At 38.7% G+C, this 26,952-nt stretch overlaps 5 protein-coding genes across 11 annotated transcripts in view; 4 read left to right on the top strand and 1 right to left on the bottom strand.

Annotated features, from left to right (window-relative positions):
• The first annotated feature begins 10 nt into the window (after positions 1-10).
• On the top strand, positions 11-711 carry LOC108058485 (uncharacterized). Its single transcript, XM_070212964.1, has 4 exons — positions 11-140; positions 204-304; positions 359-428; positions 484-711. Exons 2-4 carry the CDS (start codon positions 246-248, stop codon positions 709-711), a joined length of 357 nt encoding a protein of 118 aa, XP_070069065.1. The 5' UTR covers positions 11-140; positions 204-245.
• Positions 712-815: 104 nt separating this feature from the next.
• Positions 816-1,043, top strand: IM18 (Immune induced molecule 18). Its single transcript, XM_017143227.3, has one exon. The coding sequence runs from the start codon at positions 816-818 to the stop codon at positions 1,026-1,028; it is 213 nt and encodes a 70-aa protein (XP_016998716.2). The 3' UTR covers positions 1,029-1,043.
• A 296-nt stretch (positions 1,044-1,339) lies between these two features.
• Positions 1,340-1,998, top strand: LOC108058527 (uncharacterized). The gene is made up of 3 exons (XM_070212918.1): positions 1,340-1,612; positions 1,671-1,737; positions 1,793-1,998. The coding sequence occupies exons 1-3, from the start codon at positions 1,425-1,427 to the stop codon at positions 1,982-1,984; spliced, it is 447 nt and encodes a 148-aa protein (XP_070069019.1). The 5' UTR covers positions 1,340-1,424; the 3' UTR covers positions 1,985-1,998.
• Positions 1,857-2,802, top strand: LOC108058528 (uncharacterized). 2 transcript variants are annotated; one of them, XM_070212919.1, is made up of 4 exons: positions 1,857-1,998; positions 2,106-2,201; positions 2,256-2,319; positions 2,390-2,802. In XM_070212919.1, exons 2-4 carry the CDS (start codon positions 2,131-2,133, stop codon positions 2,513-2,515), a joined length of 261 nt encoding a protein of 86 aa, XP_070069020.1. In that variant the 5' UTR covers positions 1,857-1,998; positions 2,106-2,130; the 3' UTR covers positions 2,516-2,802. The 2 variants fall into 2 exon arrangements, with proteins under 2 accessions (XP_070069020.1, XP_016998791.1); XM_017143302.3 differs by having other exon boundaries at positions 1,865-1,998; positions 2,070-2,201.
• The window catches only part of apt (apontic), a 49,192-nt gene continuing 24,834 nt past the window's right edge, over positions 2,595-26,952 (bottom strand). For 2 of the 6 annotated variants that reach the window (XM_017143296.3, XM_070212917.1), the window contains exons 2-5: positions 5,050-5,155; positions 4,730-4,990; positions 4,420-4,666; positions 2,595-4,354 (exon numbers count right to left, since the gene is read on the bottom strand). In XM_017143296.3, coding sequence (XP_016998785.2) covers positions 3,553-4,354; positions 4,420-4,666; positions 4,730-4,990; positions 5,050-5,155 — 1,416 coding nt within the window. In that variant the 3' untranslated portion in view covers positions 2,595-3,552. Of the gene's footprint in view, positions 4,355-4,419; positions 4,667-4,729; positions 4,991-5,049; positions 5,156-5,260; positions 5,312-22,171; positions 22,557-26,952 lie in introns of those variants that run through there. The other 4 variants (XM_017143299.3, XM_070212916.1, XM_070212915.1 and 1 more) reach the window with 4 other exon arrangements.

Here is a 26,952-nt window from a genome sequence, read left to right as displayed (position 1 = left end):
TTACTAATAATTTAGAGTAACTTTATCTAACTTTAATAAGTTAGAAAGTTAGCAAGAGTAAATTTACAGGTACTCAACATTTTCTACCAATGCGCACCTGGAGTTCATAGCATACTTTGTGGCTGAGCTGAAAAATCGAGGTAAGTATGCTATGCGATTAAAATTCAATAAATCGAACTTTAAAAATACTTTCAAATTTTGAGAATCAATCAAAATTACCTGTTCTCATTTTCATACACCCGAACATGAATATTAATCCAATAATCCGTTCTGTATTGAGCCACCTCCGAGGGCAAACCATTAGGTAAGAATTATTACCTGCTAATACTGATATTGTCATAATATTATTTAAAAATAGGAGCTTTCTGGTTGTCTTGCCCGATCGCAGTCGTATAGAAAAACAGCTTAAACTGGAGGAGCTGATAACGGTAAGAGATCGCAACATTTGATTAATCAGAATAAATGTATATAATGCATCCACAGGAACGTGGAGTTTTGGATATGCGATCTCATGAGCTATCGATTCAGCAAAAGCGGGTTGAGGCAAATCTAACCGATCTGACTCGCTGCATTAGGGGCATGGAGTTCGATTTGAAGGTGAATTCCCATCTGGAGAACAAGGAAAACAAAGAACCACGTGGAAGCACTGCGTCGCATGTTGCCCCGCCAAGCGATAAGAAATCACCGAAAGTCGGTGATTTCAGCGAATAGCAAAATCCCCTCGGGTGCTTCCCAATCCCTGGGGCCGTACTACGGGTATAAAAGCACTCATTGCGCCGGAGATTGGCATTCAGAAACATTTGAGATTGCCAACCATGAAGCTGTTTGCACTGTGCTGCCTGCTAATTCTGGGCCTTCTGGCATGCCTGCCCACTCCCGGTGATGCCTCTCCATCACGTGACAGTGGATCGCGACCGGGATCAGGATCAAGGGGTGGTAGTCCCTTCCATCCTCCACCCCCACAACAACGTCCATTTATCTACGACTCACCGGTTAGGAGGCAACCACCCAATACAATGTACGCTTAAACGATAACAATAAAAAAATTAAAATGCCATTTCAAATCGGGGATTTATATTTTCTTATCAACAACTGGCAGCCGACTGAAAATATAAACATCTGATTTTTGTTCAGTATTTAAAAGATAAGGTTACATATATAATTATTATAATAAGGCGGATAACAAATGAATAGGGAAAAAATAGCTAGAACCTGGATGACTTTAACCAATTTCAGGAATGGCTTTATTTATAAGATTTTCTGATTATAAGTTCATTTATACTTTATACTTTATACTTTGGAAAGGCTCAAACGCAAAAAAAATTTGTCTCTGTCAAAAACCGGCTTTTAGTCACTTGTCAAAATTTTCTTAATATACCTGTTTCTGCCACACAGAACCAATAGGATCCTGAAGTTAAGAAACGATGTTCGCTATGGCGCGACTTGTAACCTCAACAACATGCACCAGACTATTATATGCACGGGAAGCACCTTTTCATATCAGCCGTCCTTATAAAAAGTTGTGGAATATTTTACCCCAAAATAATTGGCTATTTTGTAGAGACCTATGTGACCTGAAGACTAAAAGTATCTGTTACAAATATCCTTTTAGGTAAGATTTTATAATATTATTATTATAACTATTTGTATTTTATTTCCAAATCTAACAGGCGCCGATTCTCCGACAAAATATCAGAAAAAGGCAGAGGCGATGAACTAAACTATTTCCTTAAGCTTGTGTGTATACAAATATATTAATATTTTAATAAATTTATAAACATTTATAATTTAGGCCAGGGAGCAATTTATGAAGATTAAAAAGAACAGGATGAAAGAAATTGCCAGTGACATCGAGAAATTGGAAGATGATATCAAAGCCATTGAAAAGCAAACCAGTCGCCGATCGCAAAAAAATAGAGAGCTTATTTTAAAGGAAATAGAGGATCTAAAGGCCATGTTACAGAGATTCAAAAAGAGCTTATAAAACATCCCAGAAAAGTAGGCTATCAGTAAACAGTTTGCCAACAACATTACATCCCTTTTGAAATACATAAAATTTGTTCATTTAGTAAATTCTAAATTTATTTATATATCTACATATCCAGAAAGTCCAATACCGTGAGAAGTACAATGCTTAAGGTTCTTGAAAAGTTATTTCAACTGTTGCGACCCAGGATAACACAATTTGCGCAGTCCAATAAGTAAGTTGAATGTTAGTAATAAATGTATTGAAATCTATTGATTTTTCTGTCCAGGAATATATCCAAGCATTTATATGAGAAAGCTAGGGCAGAGGAGAATATTCATTTTCTAAAACTGGTTTGTAATCTGGACATATCAAAAATCTGGACATAAAAAAAATAATTATAAACATACCATACTTAACCAGCAAAGAGAGCAGCTTAAGACCCTGCGAGAAAGGATTCTCAGCCAGAAGAAGGAAGTCACGACGAAGATCATCAAAGTGGATAAACAGATACAATCGTTGGAAAAAATCAAAACAGAAGAAAATTAGTTTGAAATCTAACGTGCATTCAGGGCAGACACAAGAACCATGAGGAAAATTAAATAAAGTGTGGCAGAAACCGGAACCGTTTTCGTTTCTTTCTTTCGTTTGTATTTTATTTAAAATAATTTGTATCTTTCATTTACACGCTTTACAAAGAAGCCTTCTACGACAACTGAAGCCCCTCTTCATAGCGGGGACTTGCTTATACGTACGGTACATATATCATATATGGTAACAATTTGTTGTTTGCAGCGCAAATGGAAAATAAGATATAGTTAAAATTTAAAAAAGAACTTTCATTTAATATGGCATTTAAACAAACATATATGGAGGGTCGTATATATATCAACATAGTCTATACAAAGATAAAAATAAATACAAGTACAAGTAAGAATCAAAATCAGAGACGACTGCCGATTGTAATGATGCATTTACATATATAGAGTTCTTCTCTCTTACGACTATGAAAAGTAATCATTTGTGCGTTTTTAATATTTCATAATGGTTTAAATCGTTAGTGGTGGTAGCAGAACGTAAACTGAAGTCAAGAACGTAAGTACAATACATTTGTGGTAGTTGAGCAACTTGGAGAGAGTGGTTCCATACGAACTAAAACTAGTAACTAACTAAACTTGACTTGACTTGGTCAAGTGCTGGTTAGGCCAGAAGAGTGTGTAGCTGTGTGTATGTGTGTGCTTGTGAGGTAGGCGATTCATCATAAGATTATGGCATACTTCCGAGCGCCTCCTGATCCTCGCTTGGTTGGGGTGTCGGGGGATTCGCTTCTAGCTTTCAAATACTGATCAACAATGCCAGGAATGTCTCTCTGCGTGTGTGAGTGATTGTGTCGGGGGTGTGGGGTGTGTAGCTGTGGATCCTGCTGCTTTCAACTTAGGTCTAAATCTAGGGCTAACTCTAGCCGATCCCCCGGCCACGTCCTCTGCCTGCGAACGTGACCCCGGCGATTGGTTTTAATTCTATAAACTAATGTAACATGAAACGGTGATGGGCTGCTGCTCCTTTTTTTCCTGCCGCACTGCCTCCTAACTGGGCAGTCGCTTGCTGGCCAGCTCCTGCAGCTTCTGCAGCGCCAGCGTCTTGTTGATCTCCACCAGATCGCGACTGTGCTTGGCCGCCTGCAACTGCACCTCCAGGATCTTCATGCGCATCATGTGCTCCTTGCTCTGCATATCCATGAACATGCGCAGCTCGCAGTTGTTGTTGGCACTGGAGGAGCTGGCCGCTGTTCCTGCGATGGCCACTCCATTGCTGCTGCTGCTCGAACGCTCCAGGGCCTGACAATCCGAGGAAGGTGGTAGAGCAGAGGTCAGGTTTGCAGGCTGATCTTCGCTGCCCAGCACACTGCCGCTGTTGGTGCGCTGCCTCTTGGCCAGTGGCTTTAAGTTATCCTCGTCGTCCTCATTGTTGTTGTTATTGTGCTGGTGATGCATGGCCTGTGCCTGATGCTGCTGAATGGCAGCCGCGGCCGCTGCTGCTGCACTGGGAAACTGGCCAGATCGCAGGGCATTCAGAGCCTCCAGCGTGGCGGATATGTTGTTCATGTTGAAGTTGGCCTGGAAGCCGGACATGTCGGCTCCTCCGCCGGGCAGAAAGGCACCGCTGGCATCCAAGGCAGCCGCTGCGGAAACTGTGGCAGGACTCTCGGCCTCATGGATCCCGTTGCGACTGATGCTGTGATTGGGCGACACACTCAGACGCTCGCCGCTGCCATGAATGTCGCTCTGACTGAGATGGTGATTGTTGAAGGTCTCGTTGAAGGTCTCGTTGTTCTCCTCCTCCTTGATGTCCACATCGCACAGCTCCTGCGGCGGAGTGCGACTGCTGCTTGAATAAATAATACTCATTGAAAAATCTCTCTCTCGAACTGCCAGCAAGCCATCAAAACTTACTCATCCATATCGTGCTCGTCGGCATTGAATTTGTAGTCGTCGCGATACTCAAAGCCTTCCTCCAAAGCGAGCGGAATCTTGGAGTAGTCGATGCCGTCCAGGGCCTCCGATTTGCAAGCCTTCTTGGCCTCCTGCATGAAATCCCACACCTCGAAGGTAAACGGCGATGGCTTCTTGCGATCGGCCACCTCGGCTCCGAATCTGGCCAAGCGATTGTTGTAGTCCAGGATCTCATTGCGAGTGCAAGCTGGAAGATATAATCAATAGGTTAGCCATCATATAAGATATATTTCAAATTTTAGTAACCTACCCTTCATGCGTCGCCACTGTTCCTTGAGACGATTGCAGGTGCGATCGGTGCCAAATTGATTGGAGAACTTCTGGTGGATAATCTTCCAGGCCTTGTTCTTCACAGCCGTCAGACCGGCATCCAATCTTTTGTTCTCGATAATGCGCATATCCTTGCGGCACAGATCGAGCAGGTATTTCTTCTCCTGGTGGTTCCAGTTCTGGGTGCGTTCCCTCTTCTTATACATGTTCATCGATGGACTGTTCATGTACTGTGTCATTTCTGCAAATATTTCAATTTAGAATGCTTCGCAGAGAGGGAGAGCCATTTGCTTAACTTACCCGTCTTCAAGTCGACGCCCTCCAGCAAGTTGTGGTTGGAATTCTGCCAGTTGGCGGCGATCTTCATAAAAGCCTCCAGATCGGTGGCCGAATACTGTTTGTTGACCTGCAAAAAGAAGCAAAGAGTGGCGAGAGGTGAGAAATCAGACATCATTGATTAAACTTCAAATAAAAGGTACATATAACTGATGCAAAAGTCAGTACTCAGTACTTGAGCATGCAAAACTTGTGCCAAATTCCCCACCATACGAAAGTGCTTTGGGACGCACTCCAAAATCCAATGAACCTGATGATGAATTCGGGCAAAATCGAAGACAATCGAAGTTCGCTTTTTTTTTTGTTATTTATCAGAGTGCCACACTCGGGGCACATCAATTAAGTTTTTGTTTTCGGACAGTAGAGTCAGTGAAAACAAAAGGATTCTGATTTCGATTCTGAGCCGAGAGTTCTTCTCTTACTTTTTCTTTTATTTCAGTGGAATTATTCTACCCCGGATGATATCTGACTTTGACATGACTGCCGCTGATATTGCCGAGCAGCTATATAGATGCAGTCACATTAATTGATTTTCAATTAGCGGACAGGCGGACAGATGAACCGAGTGGAGGGAGAATGACTGGGGGAGGTGTGAGCGATATCGGGGATATAATGCTTCCATAAGGCATAACGAAATGGGCCAAAAAGAATATGAATACGAACAATCGAATGAATTGAGCACCCGCAAGACGAAAAGAAGAAATCCAAAAAAAATCAAATAATGCCATGAAACGCGTTTTAAGTTATAAGCTAACAAAACTCACACAAAAAACCAGCTGCCGACATTTTGTTTGGTTCGAAAATGTATCTGTGTGTTTACTCAATAGACGCGTATTTGTGCGACTGAGTGGGGTGATCAAGAGTCATACTGACAGCCAATTATATCTAATCAAGTATATTTAAATGTACTATATAAATACATCTGAATATGCATTTATTCAACAAGTTCTTCAGTCAAGTTCTGGTACGATATTTTCACTATGTAAATTACTCACTGGTGAAGATTATTCTTCCTAACATTGAGGGAAAAAATTCCTTAAAAATCATATGTCTCAAAATAAAATATTAACCCAACTGGAAAGTCCCTAATATTTTTGAATGAGCTTTAAAAATCCCAAATGATTTATTTTCCCCTGCCCAAAAACAGCTCAACTGTACTTGCTTAATATCGTCTCCTCAAAAACTCTTTCATTGATCGCTCCCTCAAAACACAATCGTCAATCCTAAGTACGTTTTATGGGGCTTTATTTTATTTCAATTTCGTTCAGTCGTTCGCTTGATTCGCCTGCTTCTTCTTCGCCCCTCCTTGCCATCGAACACCCACAACTCTTGGCTGTAGAAACTGCGCCATGTGTTCAATATTTATGCCGTATCTGATTTACAATTTATATATATGTACTTTATACATACGTATCACTTATCTAGATATGTACCGAGTACGTACATTCGTATTTATCGCATACTCAAAGACTGAAAGGAGACTTAGTCATATTGGAGACTGACTGAACGCGGCGCGTGCGCTTATTATTATTATTATTTGTACTCTTCCTATATATAAACTTATATTTATTAGCAAACAATTAATTATTACTGTCGACTATTATGGCAGTGTTTAAATTTTAGTCATGAGCTGCGGGGTGGTTGGACCTTTTGGTACACAGAAAGAAAAATATATATTATAGGTGGAGCCATTTTATTATTTTTCACCAGCATATCAATAAAGATAAATTTGTATTTATCCTTTTTCCACTAAAATGTATCCTTAAAATCAGCAATTACCACAAAAAATATTAAATTTTTTAAGAAAATATCAAAAGGGGGCTACTTTTTTTGGCAGTGCACTCAAAGAATGCCAGAATCATTTAAATTCGAGTCGAGTGCCGATTATTCGCAAGGGTGGGGCTCTGCCAAGTTAGTCAAAGATGAAGTTGGAAGATGCAAACCGTGAAATTCTGTATCCAAAGTATCTCTGAAATGTCGTAATTTAAAATCATCACTTGCTTTGCCTTGGCGCAAAAAAAGGATCTCTCAATTGATATGCCGATCAATGTGCGTAAGATGCCGATTTTGGTTGGGAAAGTGACTTTAACGAAAATTACGTAAATCAAACGTATATAATTGTTTTCCTGCCACTCCACTTTTGGCACTGACAGCTCTCGCACATTCATAAAAATAATCACTCCAATCAATGCGACTTCAAGACTAAGCATTGAAATTAAATAAGCAAACTGGTTTAGATTTTGGAAGTCTGAGAGCGTGTAGGTAAGTACGTATATATATGACCGTTTGTTATCTATTTTTTTGTGGGCTATTAATATAAAAACGAAAAATAATTACTGAATCTACATGCTCTACTCGAACCAAACAATTGTGAACCTACACACGGAGCGAAACGGAGCAACAAAAGTCAACCTTGTGCCTTAAAATAAAGCAAGGCATTGTTGCCCGCCACCACTGGAGACTTATAGTTATAGACCAGAGCAGACCATGTCCGATATATATAGTACATATGCCACATAAGTACGTATTCCGAAACGAAATCCAATGCCCGGACAGGCGGCTGTGTGAGTAATTACCGCAAATTAACGAACGTATTCTGCGGCATGCCTTAGTATCTGAACTATCTTTGTCATCAAGTTAAAGCAGCGTTATACGTTATAGTTCAAAGTAAATGGGAATGGGTTATACTGGGTTATAAGTGGAGCACACACACATTGTTATTACTTTTATGGTGGAGTACAGCTATGGTCAGGCCCTGTCTAGATCCAAATCTGAACCTGGAATCGTTAAACTTTGAAGCACTTGAAATGATTTTACAAATTTCTTACTGCTGCCTCGGCTGCTGTAGCCTTGTATAGCATAAATTTATGTATTATAATAATTATACAGAGAAAACTAAAAACGAAATGTCATCGAACGTTCAAGTGGCCGAAAAGAGCTCCCCATCCTGCAAGATTTTATTTTTTTTTGGGTTTTTCGACTCGAGTGGCAGGCATTCATTGATTTGAATGTGTGTTGCGCTGCTTAAATCAGGAAAAAATAAGAAAAAACCAAAGAAAAGAATTTGTTGTGCGCTGTTTATTGTTCTAACGCTGTTCGGAGTAGTTCGAGACCTAAGTGGCCTCCGTTATGCTATTCCCATAGGTTTAACAATTTTCTCGTAATACCCGAGGGAGAAGGGGCTGTTATAAAATTCCGTTGTTAAAATCACTTTTTGGGAGAATTATCAATATTTTGAGAAAGCAATTTACTTTTAAGTTTTTTGAAATGTGAGAGAGTTTCGACCATAAATATATTTGGAATCGACTTATTCGAGAGCTCTGAAAACGAAATAACTTAAAAAGTCGGTTCCATTATAGAGTAAAATAGTTTTGTTATCAGGCTTTTTTAATTTTGATTTTAATATATTTTAGGAAAGCCATTTACTTTTAAGTACTAGGAATTGTGTGAGTTTTCGACCATAAATATATTCTTAATCAACTTTTTCGAGAGCTTTTAATATTGTCTAAAACGGAAATAACTTAAAAAGTAGTTTTGTTTTATACAAGCTGGTTTAATCAGTAAAAATAGTTGTAAAAATGTTGGTAAATACTTTTTTAATTATTTGGTATGTAAAATATATAATAAATTTATCAGAATTCCACATAATTTTATTTATCACAACTAATATACAAATAATAACACTCTGCCGCCTTACATGCAACATAAATCCCATAATTTCTTGGCACATTTTATGGCATTTATCTTAAATTGTGTAAATTACTTATTTGCAAGAATCAGTAGTTTTGTGTGGCGGCAAAGTTTCTCCTTTAACTGCTGCTCAGCTGGCGCAGCTGACGGAAATTGACTCATGGCTCAGTTCAGCTCGGTTCAGTTCGGCTTGGATCGACTGAGGGCGAATTATGCTCCAGGTGTGCATGACACGGGTGCCGAAACAACAAATTTATTAGAAATTTGCTGCACACAAAAATTACACACACAGACTTTGGCACATTTATGCAAACAAATAAACTAATTTCATGACGCACACGCGCGCCTGCGCAGTTGTCAGCAAAATATTTAGTTGTGCGAGTGCTTGTGTGCTACTTACAATTGTAACTAGTTAAAAAAAGCAAAAAACTATAAGATTTTTCTTTGTCAAATGTGGCTTTGTCTACTGCGGGCCTGGCCTACACCCAAAAATAAACCGCGAGCAAGAGAGAGCTGCACTGGGAATTTTATCTACCAGGTATTACTGAAAAAAAATTTTGTTTAAAATATTTATTTTCAAACTATTTATTTTAAACAGGAATTAAAATAAAGAAAAACATTTTGATGCAGAACTATATATATTAAAAAATTTATAAATAATTTATAACCTAATTTTTTCCAAAATATTTAAATTTCTCCCTGTGTAAAGATATAGAGTGGGGGAAAGACGTCGTGAAAAAAGTAATAGAAAAAAGCTTTGGCTCGAGCGGGTTCAGTGACTTCCACTCCTCGTCTGCGGCGACGACAAATTGCGTTTTGTGCTGTGACAATTGCCAGGCATCGAAGTCACAATCCACCTTTGCGCATGCGTAGGTCTAGACTTACTAAATTATTATTGTTCGGTTTCATTAGTCAGCCCGAAAAAACCGAAAACCCAACATCGCCGTCCGAAAACAACGAAAATCCAAGCCTCTCGCATACGAAATGGCGCAGCTGTGCATAGTTTTCGAATCAAAGCCAGACTGTGTGACAGTCGTAGATATCGTCAAGTCAAATGGATTACCTTTATCTTTGATTCCCAGGCGTCGCACACTCCCCCTCAAAACAATTGGAGCACTCTGTATATACTACATATATACTATGGCTATATGGCCTGTGCTTCGACTCAACTTTCTTGAGCACACCCTGAAAACATGGCTGACAAGTTCATTACTCCGCTCCATCCATTCCATCCACAATTGCCACAAACTTTGTGTCGAGCTGCTGCTGCTAACTGCCTTATATGGGCCCCCACCAATTGTTATTTGTTATTGTTTTTATGCCATTCGTAGAATGAAAATTGGTTTGTCACTCGACTTGCTAAATGAGCGTGGTACATGGTAACAACATTCAGCGATCATAAAATCGCTTAGCCGCGTGCTCGGAATAGCTGGCGATTCTATGATAATATGCAGATTTTTTAAGATTCCAGGAAGTTAATCTTAAGTCAGGAAGGCGATTAAGTCATTGCTGGAAATATTAGAACCTGTAATTACTATTAAGAAATGTAAGATTGAATTGTAATGGAATTTTGTAGTGGGATTTTTGAAACACCCCAAAAAACTTCCCAAAATTAAAAAAAAATTTTGCCAATTCTGAAGTACTTTAAAGTATAAGCCCTTTTTTTGGCTATTTTAGTAAGCCTTCTTAACCTGGTCTTTCTAAAGCTTCTTATATCGATTCAAAAGCGTAGGTATTTTTGAGTTACACATATCTTGATGTGGGTTAACATTAAGCTGCCATTGCTGCATGTGCCCAATTGGATTGTTATTATTATTATTTATAACTCTCTAGCCGGGCAGACTCGAAAGCCCCATAAAATAAAGAGGTGGAAAGAAAAGAAAACAATTCTAGACAGTTCAGGCGAGTTCAGATGGGGCATTTGCGGCATTTTTGGTTTAGTCATTTTCCAAAAATTCATTTGAATATCGAAATTGTTTAAGTATCCATATGTGCTTGTGGCGGTCGAAATGCTTAAGTGTGTGTGTATCTAATTTCTATTTGTATTGGGCATTAATGCTTTCCGACTCTCTACGTTTTGTGCCCCCCTCCCCAAACAAAAAACTTCTTTATAATCGCATCAAGTCATGATTGCGCCCCAACTTCGAATCAACTTTGGTTTTTTTTTCTTTCCTTTTAAATGTATTTTTGTTGTAGCTGTTGTGTGTGGCACTTGAAGGCGTTCAAAATAATTTCTGGTTCCATTTAAGTTGGACTTAAAACGAAAACTGAACACTGAAAACTGAAACTCTTCAAGTAGACACAACAACTTGCCCGAAAAAAATAGGAAAAAAATCAAGAAAAATAAAGAAAGCCCTTCCCCGCTCTTGAGGTTTCTCGACTTGTTTCTCTTTTTTTTTTCCTTTTTTTTTGGCATTAATTGTTCCATGAACCGAATCTAAGATTGATTGAACGAGTTGAACGAACCGAGAGTCGACTTGAGTCGTCCCGCAATGTAAATTATGGCACTGCGATTACCATTAGGGGCAGAATGAGCATGAGTCTTCGGTCTTCGGGGCTGCGAATGAGACACGAACCATTTAGAATGATTTGTGCTTCGATCTCAGGCCCCTTTATTTCATACATATATCGATCTTTGGGCCAATGGCAACCTACTATACCCAGTATATAGCTAACCACGCCCAAATAATGGCAGCAAGTAGCCGATGCCTTGTCATGTCGCAATGCGCAATAATAATTACAAATGATCAGATGTCAATTTTTATGGCGATATTATTTTACAGCCTGCCCGCCGGCCGGAGTTTCTTAAACAAATGAAATTTATTGTTAACGGTTAGTGACCCGAATTACACGTATCGCTTATTTATATCTGGACGGATCCGATAGATGGATGTGGATGGTTGTGTATGTGGATTGTATCTTTAAGTAGCAAACAGCTCTCTGAATTTCTGACTCTGACTCTGACTTGGCCCCTTAAGCGTTTTAATTGCGCCAATGCCCGAGTAGAATGAATGACGACCGCCTACAACTACTCGATCCGCAAAGCTCCGAGCGGCGATAATGTATCTTTGTATCTGATCTTAATGTGCTCAGAACTCTGAATTCAGAATTCAGTCCCAACAACAACGAGCTTCGCATGAGCGTTAATAAGTACTTGCTATATAGTCGCCGTCTCCGTTGGGAGCTGAATTGAATTGATCAAATGAAATGAACACGGTCATTATAGACATCTCTGGACTGGAGGCTATGCCCATTCAATCGGGGGGAATATGCAAAGAATTTGGTTGGGAGAAAGTCTTCGATCAAACCACAAAGATAATGTAAAGTTGGTTTGCATGGATCTTTATTAGGTAGTTGAATTTATTTAAATTTTGAAAATTTAAAAATAATATTAAGATTAAACGATTCTGATTACTCATCATGAAACTTGCAATATAATAATAAATCCAAAAATTTTTAAATTGTTTTAAAATTGTACAACAACCAAACTTCCTTAAAAAATTAGCTTACTCATCTATTATAATCTTCCTAACCATTTTCTTCCCTTATTAAAAAAATTTAAAACAAATCAACTAAATTCCTTTGACAACAACCAAACTTCCTTAAAAAATTAGCTTACTCATCTATTATAATCTTCCTAACCATTTTCTTCCCTTATTAAAAAAATTTAAAACAAATCAACTAAATTCCTTTGACATTTTAAATAAGCTATTAATAAATGTTTGCTTGGAATAGGTTCTTGGGAATAAAAAGAGACAGTTGAGATTAAAAGTAGCTGTAGTCTTCTTTTACAAAATTTCAATTAAAGCCAAAAATGATAAAATCCTGGCTTTCAATGGCATCCCCTTCGGAATAAGTGCAAAATCCAAACCCCAGCCGCCGCCCAATTGACAAATGCTAATTCCCGCTTTTCAAGATACATTTTGCATTTGGCACTTGAGTTATGCCAAGGCATTAATTCAATCCATGAGCATGAATGTTATTCATTCCGAGCGAATGAAAAAGTAGCCACGCACATTACTTGCAGCGTTTGTCAACCGGGGTAGGAGCATATCTATATATCTGTAGATACAGATATACATCTGTGTATCTGGCGGATTGCCTTCTGAACTCATTGCTCACTTTGTCGCCCCATTCCTGAAGCCCACTGTGTGTTTGTTCTTTATGATTTCGCACGTACGCATTCGGATTGAATGGCTATGACTCTGTGGCTCAGCGGCTCCTGGGAAAAGGAAAGGAAATCAGAGCATGGAAGCGGAAACTGCAGCTGGGTCAGCTATTGTAATCTGTAAACTGGCACAATTAATACCATATATCTCATAAATATCGCATGGCAACTTTGCATGCGCCTGGGTTTCTGTATCTGTATCTCCGGTGCGGTGCAATCGCAATTTAAATGTTTGACTTGGGCTCGTTTATTCACTTATCAGGCGGCCAAAGCCAAAGGAAGAAATTAATTTAATTGCGCATAAAGTACAAAATTGTTTAATTATGCCAAACAGACGACGCGCAGAGAGAGTGGAAAATGTGTTAACTAATTCTGGGTAATTCAAGCGACTGCTGATAAAGGCAAAGCCAAAACCAAAGGTAAAAAGCAAGCCGAATGGAACGCCAAGGGAAACGCTCCCATTTGGCATTGTGTTGACGCCTTCTTTGTATAGTTTATAACTTTTTATTTTCCTCTTTTTTTCGTGTCTAATTTACGTAAATTGTTGGAAAAGAGCGGGTGTGCCATCGTCATTCGTTTGGGGTGCGTGAGGTAAGCCATCTTAGACTTGGACTACAAAAGACACCGGAAATAGTTCCACGAATTTCGTCTGATTTTCTTTAATTCACTTTTAAAGTGTGCAACAAGCGTATTAGAAATTCGTTATTATTATCGCAGGGCTTTTTTGGGGTTTAACTATTAATTAGGCTCACATTTACCCACACACATGGTGTCCGGTTTCAGTGATTTGCTGAACAAATTTACTTAAGCATTTGATTAGGCCCAATTGATAGTAACACAAAAACAAATACGCACTCATAAAGATATGTACAAACACATCTACATACAATTTATACAGGCATGTCTATGAAGACTGGGTGCAGTCATGAGTATCCAAAAATAATCACCTGGGCCTTATCGAACTAAATAAATATTAAATTGTAATTAAAGTCATGGGAACGAATGACTCGAATGTGTGTGCGTGTGTGTTTGCCTAGCTAGGTCAACAACAAAATGTTAAGACTACACATAATTTAAAGCTCTTTTGTTTATCGATGTCGCACACCTCGGTGTATTTGTATCTGTAATTGATAAATAAGTCGACGAGACTTTGCCTAGCATTAAGTCAACTGATATTTAATTGCTAATTGCATCGTTTAGGGAGCTTACGACTGTCCCTGTCCAGTCCACTATCGGTAAACTAAACTAAGTACCTTTGATAGATAACCTTAATTAAGCTGTCCGGCGAATCGAATTCTTTGCATTTCTTTCAACTTTTCAAGTGACAAAATAGCCAAAGGCGGCCACAAACGAACAAAAAAATCCCCACATGCCCCACAAAAGGAAAAAATACAAAATACAAAACCACAAAACAACGAAAAATTTGTTTGTAGTGCACACCTGGACGCAGTTGGGTATCTAGATACTAGAATCTAGTCTGCCCGGCAACAACAGCCGAATATCCGAATCCGCATATCCGAATCCATTGATATCGAACTGGAGTTTGGAGTTCGGAGCTGGGAGTCTGGGGTCGTGTGGGGCTGTAGGTCCAGTATCTGCATCTGTGCCCGAATTTCCACCTCGATTATTATGCGCAAGTGTGACGCATGAATCATACTTATAACCCATATAACCTATATAGCCATTTATTTTGCGGCTGCCGCTGCCGCCGCGGTTTGCCATTTGCTCGAAAAGTCATGCGCTTTAAATTTTAATAAATTAATTTCTGCCTTTTGCTGGCTGAACCACCTCTAGTATAGTTCGAGATGCATATACAGATGCCTTAAATATGACTGGTCGGGCAATTAGTCGGGGAATATAAATGTAAGGGTGCATCTATAGTCTCCCCATACGAATCTTCAAGTCTTTTGATTAATTAATTAGCTAGAAAAGTAATGCAGCGGTTAAAAATCATTCCTTTTTAATGTTAAATTTTTCCATTTCAGCTGAAAATGAAATTAGCAAATACTTTTCGCCCATTCAATAAAACCAATATCAAACGCAGATGCAAAGGCATCGGAATGATGAATAGTTGTTGCCCAATCGAATACCCAAATCAGCTGTCAAGCCTCAAATTAGTCGGTAGAGAAACAAAAAGGAACTCAGCTCAAAATCTGTCCCGGGGTGTGTACCTATAGTTTGTGATTTCTCTACTCTTTTCTTGTTTTAAATCAATGCCAAATGGATGACCGACCAACCGACCGACTGAAGAATATTTGAAATTCAGCATAAAAATGCTGACGACATTTTTAATCCTAAAATCGAGACTAAAGTCAGTTGGGAGGGTATGTTTTCAAGGTGGGGGAGTGCTGGTTCGTGATCAAATCTCAGATTTTAACGCGCATACCTGCGTGGAGACGACGACGACGATCGTGCGATCGCATCGGGGACTCGTATTAAAATATATAACATCCTCTGCCCTCTTCTGCCCACTCCCCCGCACCCCCAGTGCATTTCCCCTCGAATTTTGAATGGGAACCTCAAATCGTAGAATCAAGATTAGGTTTTAATAATTCCAAGTGAGTCGCTCTCGCTTCCTCTTCGCCTGAAAACATATATATCTGTCGAAGTTACCAAAAACTGAGACGTGTGAGGGATTAGCAGTCTCTGTGTGTTTGTGTCAAAATATCTCCCGAATTACTTTAAGTTAAAAACTGAAATCATGTTACTTTCGGATTGGTTTCTTTTTTTTCCCCTTCCCCTTCGACAAATTCGAAAGAAATTAAACAAGCTAAATTTTTGGGGGCTAAAAGGGGTGTGTGAGACGAAAGGAAGTGGTGGCTTCTCTTCGCATCGAGCTATTAAAATACAGAACACACCCAAAAAATATTTTAACGACAACGAAAACAATCAAAAGCGAGAAGAAGACTCGAAAGAGGCTCAGAAACGTAGAGGGACTCTCGGATGATGATGACAAAAGGCAGATCGGGGTGACAGCGCGATTTATGCCTAAATGGTACGCGTTGAAGCATAAGTTATGCCAGCGAGGAGAATAAAAGTATCTCACAGATACGAACCAACTGCAATTGCCAGGGTTAATCATTGCCGAGAGCATCTGGCATCGAAATCAGAAATCTTCAAGTATCTTGAAGGTACTTAGCAGGCATAAAGAAGCTATTATCTTTAAGATATAAGAAAAAGAATTAAGAAAAATATCTTAAAGATAATAATACTAATTTCTAAAAATCTACAAAATATCCTTAAGTATCGTCCAATAACGTTCCTTTTAAGACCCTTAAAGATTTTTCCAACATTAGAATTACATCGATTTAATTTCATTAAAAGTATCTCTCCCCTCCGCGTTCTTTTTCGACCTTTGCCGAACTTTTACAGAACTCTAGCCAACGAATTAGCTCCAAAGGACAAATGGCCTTCGGCTGAAGTATTTCTTGAGCTGAGTTTTTGAGTTCATATCACACAGCTGTCATTATTCCAATAACTGGTTGGACATACAGACGCACACACATTCGGCATTCGGCAGGGCAAATAAAAAACCCCAGCAATGCGCAGTTGTTGAAATTGTACAAAAGGAACAGAAACGGGGGAACTCAAACTCAAACTCAAACACACTCATAATCACAGAACGAGACGGGTGTATTTCAAGTGAGAAGGAGAAGGAGAGACGCTCACTATAAAATGTTAATCCTATTTTATTAAGTGCACGCCATGCGAAATGCTGAATTCCCGGCCACGACAATGAAGATCATTATGAGGATGATGACGCCGTCGTCGACAACCCCTTTTGGTGCTCTGCCAGCCCTGGCTTTGCTCTTTTTCACCACTAACCGACTAACTGGACCCGCTCCCCTATAATGTCGCCCCGAACCATATATCAACATTAGCTAATCTCGGTATCAAGCGAAAAAAATTCCTATTAATTTTGCGAAACTTCAAAAGCAACTGAAGGGTATCGGAAAAAAACAACAGACGAATGTGGGCCAATTTTTAAAAATTCAACATCTGTGGATGAGTTCTACTTTGATCTTGAGATTTATAATGGGTTTATAGGGCAGATGTGACTTTAAAATATGACAAACCATATTAAAATCATCATAGCACATCGGATTCAATAAAAAATTGTATTGTATATTCATAATAAGATTTAAGCTGAAAAAAATAGGGATTTTCAAAAAACTTTTTTACAAACATTTTTAGAATTTTTGTTGTCTTAAATTCATGATTCTTAGTGAGATCTACAGATAACTATGGTGTATCCACTCATTCTCTAATCGCTAATAAATCGTTTCTAGTTAAAATAAAAAACTGCTAACATTTCAGCACAACTTTGTGTCATTCTATAGAAGACAGCTTTTGGGCGTTGCCCCATCGGCTACCTGGGATGATTTATTTTGTCCTGTGCTGATCATAATTTATGAACATTTCAAGGCAATCGAGATGTGAGCTCTCATCATTCAGCAGCGGATAATATTGATATTTTTCGGTATGAACAATAAGCAGAAAATGCGTTTCCATTTCACGATTATTGTGACTAATTGCGTTTGATTGTCAATTGGTTTGCATGTTGCAGACAAATAAATTAATGGCCCACCGTGGTAAAAACAGGGAGCAGGCGACCGGAGTTGAGCGGGTCTTTGGCCCGCATGTAAACACATGGAAAAACTGGCGGCTTGGAAAATGCAAAGCCACGAAATTCGGTGGCGTGAAAAGTTTACCCCCAAAAAAAAAAAGAAGCGCAAGGGGAAAAAGAGGGCGACGGATCGGGTTAAACGGCAGACCCAATTCTCGTATGAAGGGAAAACAAACATAGGAACTCGCCTGCGCCTGAGGGTACCATCATATTTATAAGTCGATTGCTATTAATTCGTTACTTAATTGCTTCTCTTATCGAGAGCCCGAGTCGCGTTCTTAGTTGGGTGAAATGTTTTGTATTTCATAGTCGCTCATTGAAAATAATTAAAATTAATTAAGACATTCTCCTCGGGCGCATGCATTGCCTAACCGTATCTATAAATTTAAATCGTCTCTAATTGAGCGACTTTCGGGTGACGCCGCGGACTTTGGCTCTCTCTGCTACTACATTGTATATTCGCTGGAATTTGTTTACCCCGAGTTTTTCCCAGCCGATGTTGCAATAACTAAAGAGCCATAAAACCCCAAGCCCAAGTGACTGATTTGTCCGAAAATTCTCGTCAGCGGCAATATCAAAAATATGAAACACGTGCATTGATTGATTGCCAGTTTATTGTCTCGACTCAGTGCCGGGGGATTAGGTCCCGAAACTGAAAAGACGGTCTTCTGAGGGGCGGAGGCACACCCATTGTGTTTCGCGTAGCTGGCGATGGCCACGTGAGGTGGTCGCGTGTGTCTCGGAAAAGCGTGAAATCCCATTGGAAACGTTGGTACTTACAGACTACATAAGCTCAAGCATCATTATAAGTTATTCATTTCTGGTTAGCCGGATTTGATAAATTATATGTTGCAAAAGGGCGTTTTCAAAATGTTAATTCAATTATCGGATTCAATCAGCAAAATGAAATGAAATACGAGCATTAGAAGTACAATTATTTGAGGGAGTTAGTTTTTGATAAGGTTTACTAAACCTTATCGCACATATAGCACATATTTTCTAAGATTTTTGTTAGAAATAAAAATATTAAACTTCAATAACACTTATTTAACCTTATCGCATTTATTATAGAAATTTTTTCGTAGGCCTTATGTCAGATAAAGTATATTGGAAAACGCAATAAAGGTCTCTAAAAAATTATACAAATATATTTCATAAATTTTACTAGCATTTATATATTTAAATATTCTTTCTATGAAACCAGTAACTCACGCTGTCATCTTTGGAGCAAAAAGGATGTGTCGATAGATGAATTAAAAAGCCTGAGGCCTAAACCGGCATCCACATACCCATAACATAAGGTGACTCAACCTGAACAGGCTGTGGCTGTCGCTGGGTTTGACTGAATGACTGAGGAAGTGAGGTATTGACTGACTGATGGACAGATGAACAGATGGACAAGCATTGTTTGCGACAGGCACTTTTCTTACACTTGCATTAATTTTCCGCTGTGGAAACTATGGAAAACTAAATGAGTGATGGAACGAATTTGCATTCGACATTTGAGGCGTTCACAATCGGAGATGGAAACAAAACCCTAGCCTTAATATCAATATGGTGAAATTCCTTAGCCATTAGCATAAACATTTCGATCGAAAGCCTTTCAGCAATTGGCTTTTAAAGGCAATCGCCATCGGCTGTCCTCCGATTCCAAGTGTCGATAAGTACACTAATTGTTTATTTCCATTCGATGCTTTTTAAATATTTATAAGCATAGAACCAATAAATAAGACAACTTATTTTCCAAAGACATTATATAGATATGATTGTATAAGGGAGAACGCAGGCAACTTTTCAATTTGAATTCCAAATCGAAATTTTTATGGCACTTGGAAATTAAGTAGTCAACCGCAGATACACACACATGGAATCAGATCAAATCCCATTCCAGATGGTGAAAATGAGCCGTAGAAGAAGTGCCCACCACCTCCCAGATCCCTCAACTCACAGTTGCTCATATGTGTGCCTTTGTGAGCATTAAAAATAAATTCAAATAATTGCCAATTCAATAGACAGCCAATAAAAAGGGGGTTGGCAGCTGACAAAGCTCCAAATGTGGTCGAATGGTATTTTCGATTAACTGAATTTAACCAAAAGCTGCAGTTCGAGGAAATAAATGATATGTTTAACCCGAGAACTTGATAAAAAAAATGTAAGAAAAGTAATTTAAATATTATTATTTTCCTAACCCTTGAAATATTTCTATTTAAATATAATCAACTTTAATAATCTCAAACAACCCTTTCTAAGACTGCCAATTTAATTATTTTTCTCAACATATCACCATTAGTTTTAGTATCCTATAAAATATTTTCTCGTGGCAATTTTCTATTTTCAGTGAGCGTTACCAGCTGTAAGATCTATACTCTATCTGCAGCATCCTGTGAAAAATTCTGATACTTGGAATCAAATTAATGAGCGGATTTTCCGCGGCAACATGGTCCAAATGTGTAGCCAAGTAATTTTCAAATCGTATTGCTCATTACAGCCACTTTTGGCCAATTATGATTATGCCATATAAACCAAATAAAATAGCGTTCTCCACGATTATCGGCCACGAGTCTTGAGCATGTGTTCGTAAGAGTGGCAATTAATAAAACAAATGTGGTCGCTTTCGTTTCATCTCTCCTCCGGCCGCTCAAACATTTTGAGTGGAAACATATCGTGCACATTCTCGCCCGACTTTTCAATGGAAAACCAAAGAGCAAATGCGGCAGGGAAAAGTTGCAAGAGGAGGCGCACGCCCTGAATGGAAAAACGGAAAATGAGGGGTGGTGGTGGGCTATGGGCATAGTTTCATATATAGCTATACATATTGGGGAATATGATTTGTGTAAAAGTTTCGGCTGTGATTAAGCACTCGAAAGTGTAATTGCAGTCGTGTGTGTGCGTGCACTTAAAAATAGCAGCCCCCAACTAAGACCATAACTAAAACCCATATGGATATGAACGATCTGAACGATCTGGCGACGGCAGCTGGTGGAAAAGTCGGAGCGAAGAGCTACGAACGACGACGAATGCTTTAAGTCAATTTTTGAATAATTATGAATCGTTTTTCGCTTTCGTTGTTCTCTAATTATAACAACATCATAATCATAATCGTGATCATAATTTCATATTTGGCTGACTCTTCGCATTTTGCGGCGTTCTTAATGTGCCAAATATTTATTTGTATCCCGCCACCATCTACACACACAGATACAGATACAGATGTATCTCACATATGGCGCAGCATTTTCAATATTTCTCAAACAAGCAACAAAACCACAAATTTTCTTCGTTTTTCTTCATATTTCTCATCATTACGATTAATTTGAAAATCAGATACATAACAATTTGATTGCGAAAAATTGTTGACAATCGAGAAGAGCTCTTGCAGAAGAATTTTTTTGGATTGGCCCATGGTGATATAAGAATTCTTAGTTAATTTTATCATTTCTGTTTTTTAACTTCCTCCAACACATAATTTTCTTAGTCATACTTGCAATTCGGGGAATTAAGAAAGTCTTAGGCTGTAGATAGCCGTTTTCCAACCAACTAATCTAATGACTTATATCAACTTTGTGGGTAGACCATAAGAGCTCCATTCGGACTTAGTATTTATCAATCGAGAACTTGAAGAACATTTTTGAAAACCGCTTTGGAAACCCCAAGGGATAACGGTTGGAATTTCGCATATATCCGCCCTTCGATAGCTCGGAAACTGGGGATCCTCCACGAGTCTGATTATATTAGAATGGTCTTAAAATTCACTGGAATCATATTAGTTTGGAAACGGAAGTGTTACGTCAATAGCTTATTGCTTTATGGCTCCCAGAGCAAATAAATCGCAAATCAGAGCCGCCTTTTATGGGTGCAGTCCGCTTAAGTTAAGCGAATCAGCAGCGCCGGAAATTATAGAAATTACAGATGCCAATAATATTGAGCAGAAATTAATATGCAAGCAAAGAGATTAAGCTAAATTTATATGTACGTCGCAGCGTCGAGTGCGTGCCAAATAAAAAATAAACAGTATTTGCCAATTCTAAATCGGAATATCTCCATCGGTATCTCATTTTATTTTGCTTTATAATATGCAATCTAACCCACACAAATGGCAGGTAAAGATACCAAGACATTTGTGAGTTGGCTAATGACTAAGACTAAGGAGTGTCAGTCAAGTCACACAAACTTGGCTAATAAAATAGAAATTAGCCAGTGCGCGCTGATTCATAGGGCGTATGAAAATATAATACTAGAACGCTTATATTGGCCAATATACTTTTTAGAGATTTTTCAGTGCTATCGCTGTTTGTTTTGCGGTTTGCAAATGAATGAATTTAGGCGAAAAACCCTAATATTTCATTCAATCTATTAAATTCTTTAATGTAAGTTTTTTTAGTCTTGACTTACAAAGTTATAAAAACTAAAGTGTTAACGTTCTTGTAAATTTTGTTTAATGTTCTTTAAATTTATTGCTTTCTTTTAAAGATTTCTCAATGTCTGTATTAAAAATCCTTTAGAAATATTATACAACATTTGAACCCTTTTCTGGCGAATATCAATCAACCTTTAAGACTATGTAAAACACTTTGATAATCTTATTCCAGCTTAATATTTACCATTTTGATTGTCTGTTTGTGTGCGTTTGTTATCCTTCTCACAAGTCCTGCGAAAAGTTATCTCTTTTGTTTGTTGATAATCCCAAAAGCAAGAGTTTAAAAAGTTTTCTTATTTGTTTTGGTTTTCTTGTTGTTTTTGTTTATTAGTTTCTGCAAGCTAATTGCACATGTTCACATTGGTAATTTTGTTTTTTTCAGTTAGTTGTTCTGGGTTGTATAAGCACTCGAGAACCGATATAAAAATTGTTTTTAGTGCGGTGTTTAAATGGCGGGGTTTTCTTTTTGGGTGGATTGATTAGGGGAAGAACGCCGGAGTTTATAGTTTATGCCGCTGAGCGCGTTCGCACTGTTTCACGGCTAGTCACTGACTAAGGGCCCACAATTCAAAAATTTTTTAAAATCATTCTGCTCTGCCGACGTCGACGGCGACGTAGACCACGATGGCAGCGGCAGCGGCAAACACTCAACAACAACAATATCGAAAAACTAATAAAATCAATTTACAAACGCACACAGACACGAAGCGAGCCGAAGAGCGTTCGTGCGACTTCGGGGAAAATAACGAAACATGATGAGGAGAGCACTTCTCTCTCGCTTCTTGGTGTGCGTTACTATTTGGCTTTGAATGTGGGTTAAAAGTAATGCACAATAGCGGGAATTGTACTTTAACTTGGCTGATTGCTCTCTCTCTCTCTCACGTTCTTCTCTCCCAGTCTCTCGGTATCTTTTGCTCTCTCGATGAGTGGGAGTACCAAACGAACTAAGCAAAACAAAAAGCAAAAAGCGGCTACAACAACAGCAACAGTGCGCTCTCCCCAAAAAATAAAACAACAAATATTAAAACTGAATTATTTGCTCAGCCAGCAAAAATGATTCTTTATTCCAAAAAGAAAATAGAAAAGAAAACGAAGGATGTTGCAGCTGCATAGCATAATTTTGGGAGTTCTCAGGGACCCTCCCCCTTTTATTTATTTCCTTTTTTACTATTCCTTACATAATCACCTAGCTTATTGCTCGAATTTCACTGCAAACGAATGATTCGAAGCGATTCGAAAGGAACCCTCATGTCAACGACCGTTATAACAGTTACCAACCCGTCCGTAATTACACACAAAAGTTCCATATCGCATATACATAAATCGCAATTAATCAAGTGCAAGCCAATGCCGCTAACACTCCCCAGCCCAGCGAGGCAATAGAATAGCAACCCTCCCAGAACCCGAACCCGAAATCGTAAACCCTAACCCAAACCTAAGCCCAATTTCAATCCCAATCCCAACAAGTTCAAAAACTCCGACGTTTTGCGAACAATAATTACTCTCGCTCGCACTCACAGGACTTTCCATTGCCTTCGTCCTGCTCGCACACTCTCTCACAAGCGGCTTCTACTAAAAATGTAATCATTATGCTTTATCGTGATAATCAGCAAAGGCAGCAGTCGCACTGGAAATCGCAGTTAGGAGAAAAGTTTTTATACCCGTTATGAATAGGGTGTCAAAGGGTATGTCGGGTATTCCGTACTTTCAACGAGTTGAGTGACAGGAGGTATCGGATTATGCGGGGTTATGTTAGGGATACAGCATAGTAAAGGTGGGAACGTTTTGAAAAAACTTAACCCATCATATAATTACAGAAATAATTACTTACTTGATACAAAAAGGTTAGGTGAAGTATTTAAAGATTTTAGAAAAATGAAACAGTGTAGCGTTACTTAATTATGGGGCATTCAAAGTTAAAATATTACTAAAAGGAGTTTTACTTATTAACAGTACTGAAATTATATTTAATGAAATATTTCACGTCACAAAAAATACGTATTTTCCAAATACATTTAAGACGGTATTGTATAAAATAAAGCTTACCCTTTTAAGTACTGTACTTAAAAACGTCGAAACCCTTTAAATCAGGGCAATAACCCAATAGCAGCTGCTGGCACATCCCTTAGCCTAAATAGGGTTACATTGAACCCTTGACTAATTGATGGGTATCAAAGTGCCTGCTTCACTTATTCGCCAGAACGCAATCAAAGCTAGTATATAACAAAGGAAAAACCCTAGCACAAATATACATTCGAACTAGCCAGTAGAGGGAGAGAGGGATATTGTAGGAGAGAGCGAGAGGGAGCTAGCAGCTAGCACATCCAACTGGCAAACAAACAAACTAAATTACAACAATTCCAAAAATTTATAATTGTACTCAGGCGAACGCACACACACACACAAGTCAAGTTAGAAGTTGAGGAACCACCACCCAAGTCACCACCCCTTGATAAAACCCCCACCCCCAACCAACGGTAATAATCATCATTGGCATCGGGCATCATCATCTGGGTTTTTTGCCTTCTCGCCTTAAAATTCGCCATGGAAAAGGGAAAATGGGAAAAGGGGGAGAGCAACTAACAAAAAACCAAAAACGAAAGAACAACAACAAAAAAAGGCAGTTAAGTTAAAATGTACTTAGAGTTTAAGCGTAACCCCGAAATCCCAACCGAACCCGAAACGAGATTGTGTGTTTTAAGCGTTTTAGTTACCCCTACCCTTACCCCCATAACCAAGCCCATGCCCATGCCCATGCCACCCCTCCCTTTCACTCATCCCTTCCATCCTGCTCGCTCTTTTGTTGTTCTTGCCCTGCAAAGTCAGCCATCTTGTGCGGCGTTATTAAATTTTATACAAATACTAAAAATGAAATCAAAATTTTCTTATTACAATGACTATTTTGAGACCATCCCCAACCCTCTTCCTCCTCATCACCCTTCGCCGCCTGCTGTCCTTTTCTTTTCTTTTCTGCTCGCCTCTTTTATCCAACTTCTGCTTCTTTTCCAACAGCTGTGCCTTGAGTAGATTCGGTCTCCTTTGAAGGGCGGAGGAGTACGAAGCTTTTGACTGTACCCTAACTTTGGGAGTTCTTTAGTTCTGTACAATGGTTTAAAGTAAAATAAATTATATATTATATATATGATATGATATAGGATTTATATAGTGGATTGGATTTTCTTATTCTGTTTAATATATCATCAAATAAAAACTATTTTTTTCTATCGATTTTCAAGTTTTTAAACCTAATCAGATACATTTTTGTGCTCTTGGATGATCTTTATAAAAAGTTTCTTATTATCCTTTCCTTAAAATTATTAAAATTTTCATCGAAGGGCACTTAGTACATCGGTGTCTTTCAAAATTAAACCCAATTCCATTGCTCGGCTCTCATTTCTGGCTTTTTGCGACTGTGTGTGTAGAAATGAAATCGTACTTATGCCACTACTTATCGACTGCATTCATTGTTAAGACTACGTAAAACTTTTCAGTTTTTGGCTGTTGACCCCACGATACCCCGACGACCACTCCCAACGCCCACTATTCACCCCGTTCCGCCCATTTTCAATTGTGGAAACTTTCCCTTCGTGGAAGTCCTGTAAATGTCTGAACAAAAATCCATAAAAATCAATTAGAAAATTGTTGTAGCCGGACAGGAAAATCATAGTCAGTGAGCGCAAATGTTTTACGACTTCCTGTGGCGACTAAATAAATTTGAAAAATTTTGATTCTACCTACCAAACAGAAGATACGAAAGTAAGCAACGAAGCTACCTGAGCATACTTAAAATTTTAATTAAACACTGCCCAAGGTTGTGTGCCTAAACAAATCTTGGCCGATAAGCCAGAATGCGAGGCGAAGAAACAAATTCCAAAGATAGGATATACGAGCAAAGGACAAGTGATGAATAATACCAATCACGTACGAGGTGGGTAAAAGGAGGGGAGGGGGGCCCACCTTCGTGGCCTAATCAAAAGAGCATTGTAAACTAAGCCAAGACAAGATGAGAATTCCAATTCTGAAAGGATCGTCAAAGATCAGGCAGGGGAACTCAGAATGCGTAATCTCACACCGAAATGCTGCAGCACACAAGAACAACAAATTAAGTGCCGTAGACGCACACATGCACTCGCTCACCTACACCACACCTTCGCAGGTCTATCTACATAAATCTATGGAATAAAAACATTTTTCATGCGTCCAAGATAGAGAGAGATGCAGTGAGAAAAAAATGTATTAAATTGATAACTTCTTGCAAAAGAAATATATTCAAAAGAATGTAAAAAACAAAAATTAAGATGTGGTCTTAAAATTCCCAAATGGTTTTAGCCAAACAATCATAACTATTAAAGGTTAAATGTCGCTTTTGAATAGTTATTTGCCACATATTGGTTATTGAACCTCCCAAAACATTTTTTTTTAGGCCCTACTATATCATACCTGATAAACCCATTATTTTTCCTCTGTGTAACAACCCAGAGAGTGATCCATTGGGAGACAATTAGTCGAGCTGAGACAGGCTTCCATCTCGCATCTCCCGATAGTGAGTTCCTCGACTCACCCCTCACCTTCTGGAAAAAGTTGCGTTAAAAGGTCAAGCCGACTCTTTGATATTGAAGCATTGATCTATTGTCCCTCCAGCCCCGTGTGTGTGTGAGTGCATTTTATACGCTTCGTTCTTAGTGCTATATTCCTTTTATTTCGATTCGTTGTTCTTTTGGTTCGTATGTACGTTCCTCTTTTTAGTGAGTTGCTTCGTCAAAATGATTGATTTGTAGGTGATGAATTACAACAACCACTGGCAACCGAAAACTGAAAACTGAAATATCTGAGGCATTCTAAGGTTGGGTTAGTTAAGAGCCAGCCGACAGATAGATGGATACACGGATAGCCGGATGGATGTGTGAGAAAGGTATGGGACATAGTGAGGATTAAATACGAAATTTTCCATTTAAAAATATCTCT

Source organism: Drosophila takahashii, chromosome 2R (genome assembly GCF_030179915.1).
Source record: "Drosophila takahashii strain IR98-3 E-12201 chromosome 2R, DtakHiC1v2, whole genome shotgun sequence".
NCBI classification, from domain to species: domain Eukaryota; kingdom Metazoa; phylum Arthropoda; class Insecta; order Diptera; family Drosophilidae; genus Drosophila; species Drosophila takahashii.
The sequence above is the reverse complement of the archived record's forward strand: the minus strand, read 5'-3'. Positions and strand labels throughout refer to the sequence as shown.